Here is a 15,021-nt window from a genome sequence, read left to right on the forward strand (position 1 = left end):
TCTAATAAATACATACCTAACAATGTAGCAATTATCTCCAATGAAATTACTGCCACTAATCTGTCCTAAAAAGTTGAATAGATAAAATGTATTAAAAATAAAGTACTCAGAACCATCATGCAAGACTTCCTCCCAATTCCAATCCTGTATAGCTCATTACACAGTGGAGTCACGTCTGAGTGGGGCCTGGGTTCTAAACTCATCACTTGAGAGGGGAGAGGGATAAACTAGGAGTGTGGGATTCACAGATACACACCACTATATGTAAAACAGATAAACAACAGGGACCTACTGAAAAGAACCTGAAAAAGAATGAATATATGTATATGTATAACTGAATCACTTTGCTGTACACCTGAAACTAACACAACATTGTAGATCAACTATAATCCAATAAAATTTAAAAAAAAAAAACCAAGGACCTACCATATAGCACAGGGAACTATATTCAATATCTTATAATAATCTATACTGGAAAATAATCTTTAAAAAAAAAAAAATATATATATATATATAAAAAACTGAATCACTTTGCTGTACACTTGAAACCAATACAATATTGTAAATCAACTATACCTCAATGAAAAAAAATAAGTAAATCTACCTAAAAAAATTAAAATGAAAATAAATAAGTAAATAAAACAATGAGCAGAAAGCCATGTTGATTCATTGCATTGAAGCAGTCAAGCAGGATTTATGTATAAATACAAAGTTTTATTGTTAGGTTTCCATTTTGTATTTTTGAAATTATCAAAGGTATTAAATAATCATATATTATTTAAAAAATAAGATAACTAGAAAAAAAGTAAAGTCATCACTTAAGCAAAATTTGGGTATAATTAAAATGGCCCATTCAAATCCCTTAGGAAGGCACACCCCATGTTGGCATCTGATACAGTCTCTCAATACATCCAACACATCTCTTCTTCCTCCAGCATAACTGCCAATGATGGCATGTCAGTTTGTTCAGAGAACTTGACGAAGTAGATGGTCACCATCTAAGGACCACGGATGAAAAACCTCTATCTCTATATATCTCCATATACCAAAACCACATTTGTTATGAGGAGGCTTGAGAATGGCATACACAAACAGAAACACTGAGGGAAGAACAGATTCACAGCTTCTACTCAGTGGGGATCAATTCAGGAAATAAATTCATTAAGTAGAATTTCTTGAACAAATAAATGTCATGAAAAGGAGGAAGAGGGGACCATTATAAATTAAAAGAGCCATATAACCAAATGCAATATCTGGACCTATCTGGATCCTAGTTAAAATAAATCAACAGAAAAAAAAAAATTCTGAGACAACCAGGGAAATTTTATAGATATGTGATCTGTATAGATATGTGATGATCTTGAGGAATTAGTATTAATTTTTTAAAGTGTAATAAGCATATTGTGGTTAATGTTTTCTTTAAAAGTCCTTATGTCATAGAGATTCATTCTGAATATTCAAGGGCAACATGATATGACATCCAGGATTCGCATCAAAATAATCCAGTGTGCGTTTGAGGGATGAGATATATATGAAACTATATTAAAACTGGGTAATGGGTACAGAGGAGTTCATTACTCTTCGCTCTACTGTTTTGTATGTTTAAAATTTTCAATAGTAAAATAATTATTTTTTAAGTAGTTATCTATAGGGAGTGGGATGAGAGGAGAGACTTTTCACTTTATAAGCTCTGTATTATTTATAGTGTCTATGAAACATTACAATTATAACATATATCATATATATGAGACTATAAGATGTGTCATAACAAACATGTAAGTATCATAAGTAAATGTACCAAACTTGTTTAAAGCAGCTACCACAATGGAATAGAACCAGAGAGTAATGAGATAAGGACTCAGACTTTACTTCCTGTACTCATGCATGTCCGTATTGTTTGAATTTGTTTTTATAATGAGTATTTTGAAACCCCAAATTACCACTGAAATTAAAAGGGGGAAAAAGGAGTGTTTCTTCAATTAAAAAAGAAAAGCACAAACTATTTAAAGTACTGATTATCTACTATCTCAACACCTCCTGTCTTCCCATCAGCCTCATTAACCTCGCATCCAGACTATGATACCTTCTCACTCCCGCTCTCTCCTCTCCTTTGGATCCAAGTTCATTCACTCCTTAATTGCCTTATGCCTCTCAGATTTCTCAAATGCAGATTAAAATGAAGCATCTTCACCTAACCTTCCACAAGCTAACACTGTACATAAAAATGTCTATAACCTTGTCTAGTTTGGAATTTTTAAAGATACAATGTAAACAGGAAAATATAAATTAAATCTCATTCAGTACAACATGTCATACTAACACTCTGCAAATTCTTTACCCATCAACCCCTTAAATCTTATTAGGCATAACATACCATCTAAATGGGGCTTCACGTCATTACATAAAAATACCAGAAATAGACTCCAATACTCACAAAAGCAACCAGGGGCTGGCTGATCTAAGGCATACTTACGACATACTATGATAAAATATCCTTCAGATATTTGGAGTTGCCAAATGGGAGCCATGTCAAAAGAAATCTGTGGCCTTGATAGAAGCAGGCTTCAAATCACTAAGTAGAAATATCCTTCATCCTAAATTAACTGAGGTACAGGACTATTTCCTCACCCAGAATAAACCTTTCAAGGACCTTCAGTTTTCTCAAATTCCTAAAAACACAAATTTCAATATTATCCTTAATATTTTTCTTTTAGATCATGGTAATTTGTTCAACTACTAAGACAGTCACTCTAGAAGTAATGGCAGGAACAGATGGCAGGAATAAATGCTTTCAGTGAGTTACAGAGGAGAAGCTCTGTGTGATAAAAAAAAGTCAATCATCCTGTGCATTTATATGCAACTTCCTATGATTCTATAATTATTTCAAAATAAAAGATTTCTTAAGTAAATCCTTACAGGCAGGGATTAAAATGTTAATAGGCTCAGGCAACTCTTATACTAGAAGCTAAACAATATGCAACTAAACTGAAATCTTTTCATCACAACTCAGAAGCAAACATCACAGAGAAAAAGAAATGCGTCAGAAAAGACAACTACAAATGAGCAGGCACATATTTAAAGAGCTCTCATTTTGAAACATGTTAAGTGACTTTATAAGGTCACACAGCTAGTTTCAGGCCAGGACTGAAGCTATGGATCTTTTACGGAGATTGTTAGAGAAGAATGAAAGTCCAATAAAGGAATATAAGACACATTCTACCCTTTCTCCCATTTTAATGCACAATTCTTGTTTTGAAAAAAAAATTAAAATGAATCTTTTATTTTTTAAAGGCTTTCAAAATTATACCGCCCCAAAATAACTTCTATTTACATATAAGAGCTGTTATTCTGATACTGACTTCTTGGTTTTAAAATCCAAGGATCCACTTTCTGAATGCCATTGGAGTTCCAAAACATCATAAGAAATGCACATATTTTGGTTATGTCATTGAAAAACAATATACACTGGTTGTATGAAACCCCTTCTTCCTGTATTTTTTCAACATTCCTTCATCCCTAGTCCTGGCTTATTTTTATTCTTTTTCCCGTTCATACCTTGCATAGATTTTCCCCAAATTCCTTTTATTTTTTGTTTTTAATTCCAAATAGTAGCACTTTCTCGTGGGAATCTAAAGATCAAGTTTCCCACGTCACTATAGAGGACGTGCATCAACAGTATTTGTACTATAAAGCTTCAGCCTCAGCACTATTGACATTTGAGGCCAGAAAATTCTTTGCTGTGGGTGTTTTTCTGTGCAATGTAGGATAGTTAGGAGCATCCCTGACCTCTACCCACCACTGGCCAGAAGCACCACCAGTGTGACAACTAAAACTATCTTCCAGATGCCTTCTGGGGGCAAAATCACCCCCCCTGAAAACCACTGGTATAGAGTTCACAATGAAAACTAAAATCTTAATACAATCAGCTCCATGGAAAATACAAACTATTTTATCAGAATTTGATGCACACCATCAAAAGTCACATTACTAGAAAACATGGGCTGGAGATAAAAGTAAGAGTTGAGGGCTTCCCTGGTGGTGCAGTGGTTAAGAATCTGCCTGCCAACGCAGGAGACATGGGTTCCAGCCCTGGTCCGGGAAGATCCCACACGCCACGGAGCACCTAAGCCCGCGTGCCACAACTTCTGAGCCTGAGCTCTGGAGCCTGCGAGCCACAACTACCAAGCCCACGCACCACAACTACTGAAGCCCACGCACGTAGAGCCCGTGCTCCACAAGAGAAGCCACTGCAATGAGAAGCCTGAGCACCGCAATGAAGAGTAGCTCCCGCTCACCACAACTAGAGAAAGCCCGTGCACAGCAACGAAGACCCAACACAGCCAAAAATAAATAAATAAAATAATAAATAAATGTATTAAAAAATAAGAGTTGAAACATGAAACTTAAAGTGTCTTAAATTTAGTAAAAGAAAGAAAAAGGTGTTAGTTGCACTTCTTTCTTCCTTTAACTCCTTAGATATTTTTACGTACTGTGTTTTGGAGGAAGCCTAAATACATGTTTTGTAATAGCATCTGAGAAACTGAGTCCCCCTAAAAATGAATCCCCTTACTTAGTTTATGATTAATCTCTCTATTCAAAACTTTATCCCCTTTCTTGCCCTCTCTGACCTCAATCCTGTGCTAACTGAACACTAATCAACCAGAGTTAGATGACTGAGATTGCTGTCGTTGATAACATCATTATGTGCCTAAAACTGCTATTGTAGATACTACTATCATTCACGTACAAACTCAGGTTGCTTATCCGGAGCAAGATGCCCTCATAGACCCCCAGCCATGGACCACCTGGCCAGAGAATGTAAACCAGAGGCATTCTGACTCCCAAAACCAGGATTAAGAAATGTCAGAAGATGATGATTAATCCCAGCATCTTTGTTCTTCCCCTTTAAAAAAACCAAAACAAAACACTTCACTCAAAAAGCCAAGCTGGAGTGGATCTGAGACTTATCTTCCACTCTCTTGCTTGGCGCCCTGCAACATACCCTTACTTTGCTGCAAACACCCGCTGTCAGAGTTTGGCTTTCTGTGCCCTGGACACAGAAGCCCTTCCTCGGTTACAACTGTAGACGGATATAAGTTAAAAGAATTCTACCTAATTGCAAAGCAAACAAATGTAAACCCTCAGCCAAGGGCTTTTCTCCTTTCCTTCCCACCTATTGTGTAAACAGAGAACCACCCTTAAGTACTTTCACTATAGAAAATAAACCTGGGTTTCACATACAAGATGAAGAAGATAATTCTGTTGTCTGAGTTATTTCTTGAAGAGAAATTGCAATTAGATCCATAAATTGCTGTATTTTGGGCCATATCTTTCCATTCCATTCACAAGGTCAGTGCCCAGTAAACATATATATTAATAGCTATCTTCAAACATAATTATAATTTCCACTGTTACGTCCTACATTCTGACATTTTTTGCGTTATAATTTGTTTTTACATTTACTCAGTTTTACATTTAAAAAGAAATAGGGCTTTTGCTATTGTTTGTTTGTAAGTGGCCCTTTGGGAAAAACACTCACCATTTATAAGATTTAATGCCCTAAAGAATTTAAATTCCTCTACCAAGGAATTTAAGTTTCTTGAAACCAAGGATGGTACCTTACTCATCCCCTATTTCCTGCACTGGTACAGTAGATATTCAACAAATGTATTCAGTAAATGACCTCTTTTGATCTTTACAGCTATACATACATAGATCTCATAATTGCAAATTATCCTGTACAACCTAAAATAAGCTTTATTTTTTATGATTAGCATCTTTCATATCAATTTTCCACAAATCCTCACGGCCCACAATTTGTCATGTTAATGCAATGCCACATTTCACTGTATTACTCTATCATTGACTGCTTACCCTCCCCTCGGAAGCTGCCAATGTGTCAATGGATGTGGAACAGGCTCTCCCAGGCTCTACTTGTATGAGAGTTCTTAGGGGCTACTAAAGGAAGGGGTAGGGGGAACCTTCCAAAAATGAGTTAAGCCATAAAAAAATCTCATTAAAAGGAAAATGTGTCAAAGGGAAAGAAGCATTTCCCATGTATGGGAATGGGTTTTATCCTACAGTATGACAAATGTTTGGTAGTGACATCATTTTTACTTATTATAAGCTGAAATACTCTAATTCTTACGTTAAAATCAACATAAACCGATACGAAAACAACTGCATATTTAATAACTGACCAAAGTATTTATAAGTGAACTTCTCAGGTTCCCTAACTCATTCTTGAAGGGTGTGATTCAAGCAGTACCCGACACATGATCACTTTGGGGAAAACGATTTGAAATAACACTTTCACAAAATGAAAAATAAACTACAATAATATATGAACAAGACTACACAATTCAAAGTGCAATTCAACTTTAATTGGGTCCATGTTGGCCCCATTCAAAGGCAGGGTGGTTGGGAGGTTAGTTACTGAGATACCTAGAGGACCAGATTTACTTATGCGGCAGTCCCATAGTTCTAACACAAAGGTGGCATAACTCCAAGACTCTGCTATATACTAGGCATTAAAGAAAAAAAAGAAATATCATGAGGCTATCTATGTCATATATTTGAGCTTGTGGCTATTCCAAGAAAATGCTTCTGGTTACTTAAAGCTTGCCTCTTTGGGGGGATTCTACCACAAACTAGGATTAAAAAATATATATATATATATATATATATATATATACACACACACACACACACACACACACATATAAAGTCAACTTTGGTAAGGTAAAAATTATTTATTTATTTATTTAAATTTGGCCTCGCCACTCAGCTTATAGGATCTTAGTTCCCCCACCAGAGATCGAACCTGCACCCCCGGCCGTGAAAGCACGGAGTCCTAACCACTGGACCACCAAGGAATTCCCGGTAAGGTAAAATTTAAAATGTGTTTGGAAAACTGTCTTGGAACCCAGCAACTTGTTCTGTGCATATTTTAATTATAAATGTTTTATTTTTTTACATAAAAGTGAAACTCAAATCATCTTTATATTTAAAAGACTACATTCTCCTATTCGGCACAAACATACCAAATCCAAATAATTCACAGGCACCTAAAAACAAAATTAGTACAGACCTAAGTTCTTACCATGTAGTTCATCTTATGATTCACCATGAGTAAGCCTTAAATCTCATTTCTTCTAGAATTCTAGTCTTGAAAAACAAAAACAATTCTAGGTCTGCACATCATAATCACTATCTTAAAAGAAGAAATCAGATGAGGTTTCATACCTGCCTGATTCCCTTTGTTATTGTTCACAATGATACAAAGTTACCTTTGTCAGCCCCAGTTTAAAAAAATATATAACGTTTACTGTGTCAGCTTTTGAGAATTTATACTACATTTCCTCATCGACACAATGTTATAAATGGTAAAAAAAAAAAAAAAAAAAAAAAAATCCTACAAAACCTATTTAACTCCTAATGTAACCGGATGTGTAGGTGGTACTTACTGAGTACGCAAATTCCTCTTTCATTAGCAGAAAAGGTTTCAGTGCTGCTTTAAACATCCTGTATTGCAAAAATTCGGTCAGCTGATTTTGGAAGAACATTCCCGTAGGGAAACATGAGTTGACTCACTGCACACTAGTACAAAAGCCTCTTAACTGCTCTCTCCCAGCCTCCAGTCCCTCCCTCCTATATTCTGTCCTCTACTGTGCAGCCAGTTATATTAACCGCAAATCTAGTTATGCCACATCCCTACTTAAAAACCATCCTGCCCAAAGAACTTCCTCCAGGGTAAAGTCCAAACCCCACAGCACATCACAAGAAGACTCTCCCCGGCTGGTACCAACCTACCTTGGTTTTTTCCGTGCCTCCCTTTCATGTAGACTGCCTGGTGACATTCTCATCATTCCCTAACTATCCTCATACCTCTCCATACTCTTGCAAAAACCCTTCTACTTAGAAAGAATTCCTATTCCTTTCCTTGAACATTCACCTATATAGATCAGTTCAAATATCACTTTCTCAATAAAACCTTCCCCTATATCCCTCAGATAGACTCAGCACATTTGGTCACCTTCTGCCCCTCCACAAGCATTGAGCTTGGTGTTTACAGGCGTTTGATAAACGCTGACTAAATTTTGAAAGCATACACATGCTTCAGTGAGGGACTGGCCATAAACTGTTAAAGCTGCTGTTAAAAAACATAAGGATATTCCATCCATCTATATACGGGTATGCAATAAACAGAATCATGGATTACTACAACTCCAGATGTTTAACCTACTTCCCCTTAAATGTTGGTAAATGTTAACCATATAGAATACCACAGCAAAAACAGTCTCAACCATAAAAGATTTGGTAGCTTCCCATCAATAAAGTTTCAGTATTTAGAGCTTCAAAATTCCTGCCATGGGGCAAATTTACCTAATTGAAAAAGAATAAACCAAACATAAGAAAAAACTTAAATTTAGTCCTGCACTGAAATCTTCACCTTTGAACAACTCTCAAGATAAAGATTTAGTAGAAACCCCCACTCTCCATCATACTCTATGGCTGATAAAGAAAACACAACCGTGCAAACAATAATTTAACACGAGCCAAAATAAAGAAAGAAGGTGTTTCCAGAAAGAAGCTAGTGTGTTGGCGGTTTGTTTCCACTATGTTTGGGTATCTCCAATACAAATACCTTATATATTCAAGGTTAGTTTCACAAGTCAAAAGCGATTTCACATAAATGATCTAATTCTCACTGTAATCCTGTGAGTTAAGCAGAGCAGGGATTATTCGTCCGTATTTGAGATATTACCAACCCAATAAAAAAGAAGATAAAAGACCGTTTGGCTATAGAAATGTAGCACTTCGTTTCCAAAAAAGTATTCTTACTACAACAAAATGGCCCAAGAAAAATATAAGAACCCCCCCCATTCCATCGCTAAATTTAGCTCTGTGTACCTAGTGGTGACTCCGCTAATAAAATGAACATCAAAATTTCAAATCATGATAACCTGGAGCAAAAGTTCCATCTCCCGGTCTGCTTCCCAGTGACATTGACTGTACAAGCAAGAGCAAGCTCCATTTCTCAAAGCACTTCTCAAAACCTCCACGCGCACCCAGCCTCCAAGGCTCTCAGCCGAGCCCCCGAGGTCAGGGTCGGACCCAGAGTCGCCCCGAGAGGGTCTGGGGGCCCCAGCCTTGCGCGAGATGGGGGTGGGGCGCGCCGCAATAGGCTCTGCCCAGCATGAGACCGAGGACGAGGAACCAGACCCGAGAACAGTGCCGAGAAGAATTTGGGGCGCCAGACCCCGAGCCTCGGGTCCGAGCACTGTCCACACACAGCTGAGCGGCTCCGCCTCCGACTCCGGGTTCAGTCCCCAGGCCAGGCCCCTCCACTCCCAGGCACTACAGGGTAACTCCGAGCATCCCAGCCCTAAGAAACGCGAATCCCAAAGGGTCCTGGGGGCGGACACCCACCTGACCGAGCCCCACCGAGGGCTGGGCTCACCAAGCCGAACAAGATCAGCCACAGGAAGCAGAGGGTCCCAGAGGGCGAGCCCGCGCCCGATCCCATCTCGGCCGAGTCCGCAGGTTCCCCTCAACACTCGGTCGCCCCTGCCTCCGCCCGCTCCACCATTTCCCAGCCCTGCCGGGGCCCCAGAGCTGGCAGCGATGCGCGCGCTCGGCACTGACGCAAGTCGGCTCTGGTCCGAGCTCGCTCCCGACGCGGCGCTGGCTACACTGACGTAGAGAGCGATCCGTCCCCGGCGGGAGAACGGACTTTCTATCGGGCCCCTAAGACCCTCACTAGTCTGCCCCGCCCATCACTATCCGTCCCGCCTCCTCCCTCCAAGGCCCGCCTACTTCGGGGGTCGAGGGAGCCTATTGGAGGAAGCAATCGAGGCAAAAGAAGGCGGAGCGTGAGACCCAGAAGCGGAATTGACAGGCACAAGTGAAGCGCAGCCCCGCCTCCTGCGCAGCCTCTTCTTATTAGCTGTCGGGGTCGGGCGGAGCGTCGAGCTGCTCTCCCATTGGCTGTTTGGCGGCGAGGAGCGGGGCTACGCGGAGAGGCCTGACTAGGCAGGGCTTGGGTCGGCGGTGCCGGCCGGGGTTTGAGGTTGAGTCCGGGTCTCCGCCACTGGGCCCGGGAAGATGGTGCTGGGTGGTTGCCCGGTGAGTTACTTACTCCTCTGCGGCCAGGCGGCTTTGCTGATGGGGAATCTCCTGCTGCTGCATTGTGTCTCTCGGAGCCACTCGCACAACACTACCGCCGAGCCCGAGCCCACATCCGCTGGCGCCGCCCACCCGGAGAGCTCCACCGGCTCCGCGAGCTGGGAATATGGCGACCCCCACTCTCCAGTCATCCTTTGCTCTTACCTGTAAGCTACGCAGTCGTCGAGGCGGGTGTAGATGGAGATGGGGCCTGGGACATATGGGTGTTATGCAGGGGAGAGGAAGGGAGGGAGGCAGGCTGCTTTTTTCCCCCAGCCTCTCTCCACCTGAGGACCTGATAAGTCAAAACGCGGGAAGTAAATATCGTGACAGGTTTCTCACTCGTCTCACTCATGCAGGGGAAAACCCTGTGTGTCGATGGCAGATCCTTTGGGATCTCCAAAGAGGAGAACTAGGGAGGAGTGACATCATATAGCCTCCGGAAGAAGTATACGTGTTGTGCCTTCTCTGTCCTGCTCCCTTTAACCTAAGGAGAAACCATCGTAGGTGCTGCTACTGAGTGGGGCACAATTGGAGTAAGTTATTTGTACCTACAAGGCACTTCCTTACAAAAAAAAAAAAAAAATATCCTTACTGTTGCAGAGCCAAGTCAAAATTTTTAACCTCTCTTTTAAGTCAAATAAGAAAAGGCGTTTGGGAAATGCAAAGAGGGCTGGGAATCCTTTGGCTTCAATTTTGCCCTCATACCTTGTGGCTGTTTGCCTAGGGAAGAGATGAAGCCATGGCAGAGGTAGAATCCGTGTAGAAATAGGACCAGAAACACGCCCCTGGCACAACCAAAGGGTCGACCGGCTGTGCTTCAGCCTAACTGACAGCATTTCTTGTCTTGGGGAAGAGTCAGAATGAAATTAACCCCCAGAAAACTTAAAGAAATTTCTCTTGCCTGTTTTGATTATATACATGTAAACAGCCATTTGCAAAACCTTAATGATGATGACAGTGATGCTCTTACTGGTGATTTACAGACCCGATGAATTTATAGAATGTGAAGACCCAGTGGATCATGTTGGAAATGCAACGGCATCCCAGGAACTTGGTTATGGTTGTCTCAAGGTGGGTTTTTGTTTTGTTTTATGAGCAAACTCTTCCATAGAGAAATAGTACTGGCTAAATGCTGTTACAGAAAAGTATAAGGGGCATTAAGTTACCTTTTTGTAAAATTCATTGGAATGACTATTACTGGAAATTTTCAGCATGGCTAGGGTCAGTGGCTGAACAAGACATTTAGCTTCCTCAGGAAGAAGCAGTCTCTGTGCCAAAACTACCCAGGTGCAAAGACCAACCTGTCTTTGGTTCCTTTGGCCATTGAGATTGACAGATTTGGAACTCAAATATCACCCCTGACAGTCCTTCAAGGTATGTACTTTCCCGAAAGAGCAAAAGAAAGGTTTAGGCAGTTTCTAAAACTGATGATGGATTGAGCAGTATCTTTGTTACACATGCATTTGGAGTGAAGATCCTCTTGCCAGTGACCTTTCTTTTCACCACACAAGCAGTTTCCACTGTGTCCTTAGGAAATAGGTAGGGTCTATCAGTGTATGTCTTTGTAGGAGGTTACAGCGTTCAGGAGAAGCCTTTGATAACAGTGGCCTCTTGGAATGGAAAGAAGCCATTCAGTTCCATTAATAGTATCCCTAAAGCTGGATGCATGCTTCCTAGTCAGTCTCCCCAAAACCAGTGAAGTTCACATACTTCCTCCCCACTGTGGACTCACCATTATGTTATACTATGCTACATAATACAAGTCAAGACAGAGTCAGCTACAAGAGAATTATGGAAAATATTCTTTGTGCTAAATCAGACACAGAGGAATAAACCTGAAAGTAATAAGGCCAAAAAGGCCACACTTACTGCAGTCATGTGTAAAGAAGTATTTTCAATACAATGAGATTTTGTTCTATGGGTAATTACTGATAAAAGTTTGAGTGAGTATTGTATAGAGATCACTTACTTTTACCCATTTTCATTAAACACTGGGTTGATCCTGTCAAGGTTCTCGGACTGTCACTTCCCCCAGAAGTCCTGGAGGACTGTCAACATTCAGGCACCCGTGTCCTGGGGGAGGACCCACCCCTTCCCTTTGAGGAATGTTTCAGCAAAAACAGTAGTGAAGCACTTAATAAGGTGCCAGTGGAGAATGTACAGCTGTGCTTTCTCTGCAAGCATTCAGTTACACAAAGGGTCAGAGGTCCTGTTCTGAAATTTTTTTCTGGAATCTAAACTTATACTATAGATGTATTACAGGCATCTGAAAATCACAGTTTCGTGACCGAAGTAAAGTCCTGAGTCAGCTGATATTCTGAGTTCTTTCCTAATGATGTTCGTTTATAATATGTATAAAACAGACCTCAACTACACATTGACTTTTTAAATACCCATTTCCAAATGTTCAGTAATGTGCTCTTTTTTCCTGTAAATACAGGATAAAGTGTTGTGTCTATTCTAAATGGCATTTAATGAAACTGATTATAAACTTTTCTATTATATTATTAAAGAAGGCAGTCATAAGGAAAGAAAAAAAAGAGTTTATTTAAAACAATGTACATTTGGGATGGACTAATGTAAAATCACTTGAAGCACGTCGCTGCACTCCTTGCTCTTTAGCAGAGCTTTACCTCACCTTTGTTAGAATAATTATTGTCCTGAGTCAGCTTTTACGAATATAAAGATATATTTTGTGTTACTTGCTCTGGTGAGTTTGGTTGGTTGTTTTGTTTTGGTCGTTCTTCCCCAGTTCGGTGGTCAGGCCTACAGTGATGTGGAACACACCTCCGTACAGTGCCGCGCCCTGGACGGAATCGAATGTGCCAGTCCTAGGACCTTCCTACGAGAGAATAAACCTTGTATAAAGTAAGTGTTACTCTGAATGGAGTAGCTGTTACTTGGATGGTGGTAGAGCTGTTTTGTCATTTCTTGATGTGACTTTTTCTTTTACCGTTAAGTGTTGAAGGGGCAGCATGATTACTACTGTGCATCCTCCATGGACACCAACAATGTAGTTATAACAGAGGGGACACTGGACAGGAGACCAGAGGCTGTGAATTCTAAATGTCTCTTGCACCAACCAGCTAAGGACCTTTGGCCACCCAGAGTCTCTGTCCTCTCATCTGAAAAATGAAGGAGTTGGACCAGATGATGTAGTTCCCAAAGTCCTAGGATAGGCATAAATCCTTTGCAAACAGCCTTAGATTTTCAGGAATAAAGATTTTATTATGAAAAGTATGGACGCTTCTCCCTGAAAATCAGGTATTACCTTAAAGAATTAGGGTTATTTCTGTAAACTCCGCTTGAAGGCACAGAATTTACGTATACCATTTGCTAATGGAGAGTCTGACTGTGTTAAGTGATGCTGTTAGAGCATCTGCAATTGATTGTTATCACAGTACATAAGACTGTGTACGGTCTTATGTACAGTACATAAGACCTTACAAAGAAGTCCTGTTGTTAGGTGCCACAAAACAGCAGAAAAGGAATATGGAGATCAGTGTTCATTTAAGGGAAGGTAACACCTCATTAGAGAACTACTTTCAGAACTGCAGCCTCCCTCCGGAAAGGAGCCTGTGTAGGAGGGATGGGGGCCCAGACTCCACACCTACCAGCATACCTGTCTTGCAAATGTGCTTGATAGTTTCTTGTTCAGTCCAGCTCTGTATTGATTCCTAAAGGTCCTCCATACCTTAGCAAGTACTCTTTTGAGGGTCTAGACAAACTAGAGATTTTCCTTTTGGGGGCGGGATGGGGGGCAGTTAAGAGGTCACAGAGGGACTGCCTCACCATCTTTTCACTTACGTGAAATTCACTAATCGTTAAGTGTTTTCATTTTCACGTGGTAATCATCTTCCTCTTAATTCCCTTTGTGTAGGTATACCGGACACTACTTCATAACCACTTTGCTCTACTCCTTCTTCCTGGGATGTTTTGGAGTAGATCGTTTCTGTCTGGGACACACTGGCACAGCAGTAGGGAAGCTCTTGACACTTGGAGGACTTGGGATTTGGTGGTTTGTTGACCTTATTTTGCTTATTACTGGAGGGCTGATGCCAAGTGACGGCAGCAATTGGTGCACTGTTTACTAAAAAGAGCGGCTACCGTGGCCCAGAGAGGTAAGTCTCCTGAGTTCATCTCTACAGGCTCAGAACTCTTCCTTATTATCAGACCTGACCATTGCCTTCCTCTTTGGAGGGAATGGCTTTGGTTAGGAAGGTTTCTTTGGACTGTGGATTTTCAACCCAAACTTCACCTTGCAGACTAGAAATGACAAGCAAACAGTATTATGGGTATCAAGTTTGCACCTTTCCTCATATACAAAAAATATAAAGGATAGTGATTAACTTATAAGCTGCAGGAGGGTTTCCATACACTTTATTTCTGTGCGTTGCTGTATAATCAATCCTTTGGAGCAAGTGGACCCAACAGGATAAGCAAAGTGAATATTTTTAGCCTTGTGCCTTTTGTGACCCTGAGTCCTCATGCGGTGGAGATCGGAAGCTGAACCAATGAAAATCTTCAGAAGTAGAAATGACGATGGATTTTAATTACACTGAAATTCTGACTTTCTGAGTTTAAATTGCAGAATAAATGTTGCCAACCTGGAATGCTCGTTTGGGTGTTTTCAGTAGGTAGAATGAAACTCAAAATTATATTTGTTGTGCTTAAAGCTAAGCATTTGAACTGAGCCTGATAATAACCCCTATTGTTTCATCATTATTATGCCTGAGAGGGAATATATCCAGTACAGTAATTTCCTCATTCCAGTTATGTTTTGGATAGCTGAACATGGCTGAGTTCAGCTATCCTCTTGGCAGACTTTTCCTATCAAAAAAGTAGTATTTA

At 40.5% G+C, this 15,021-nt stretch overlaps 2 protein-coding genes across 3 annotated transcripts in view; one reads left to right on the forward strand and one right to left on the reverse strand.

The window, feature by feature from the left end:
- The window catches only part of ADAM9 (ADAM metallopeptidase domain 9), a 102,954-nt gene extending 93,204 nt beyond the window's left edge, over positions 1-9,750 (reverse strand). For both annotated transcript variants that reach the window (XM_033415058.2, XM_004284897.4), the window contains exon 1: positions 9,433-9,750. In XM_033415058.2, coding sequence (XP_033270949.1) covers positions 9,433-9,529 — 97 coding nt within the window. In that variant the 5' untranslated portion in view covers positions 9,530-9,750. The remainder of the gene's footprint in view (positions 1-9,432) is intronic.
- A 145-nt stretch (positions 9,751-9,895) lies between these two features.
- TM2D2 (TM2 domain containing 2) lies at positions 9,896-14,783 on the forward strand. The gene is made up of 4 exons (XM_004284896.3): positions 9,896-10,334; positions 11,154-11,241; positions 12,923-13,038; positions 14,051-14,783. The coding sequence occupies exons 1-4, from the start codon at positions 10,108-10,110 to the stop codon at positions 14,262-14,264; spliced, it is 645 nt and encodes a 214-aa protein (XP_004284944.1). The 5' UTR covers positions 9,896-10,107; the 3' UTR covers positions 14,265-14,783.
- Positions 14,784-15,021: the final 238 nt, after the last annotated feature.

Source organism: Orcinus orca, chromosome 21, assembly GCF_937001465.1.
Source record: "Orcinus orca chromosome 21, mOrcOrc1.1, whole genome shotgun sequence".
NCBI lineage: Eukaryota > Metazoa > Chordata > Mammalia > Artiodactyla > Delphinidae > Orcinus > Orcinus orca.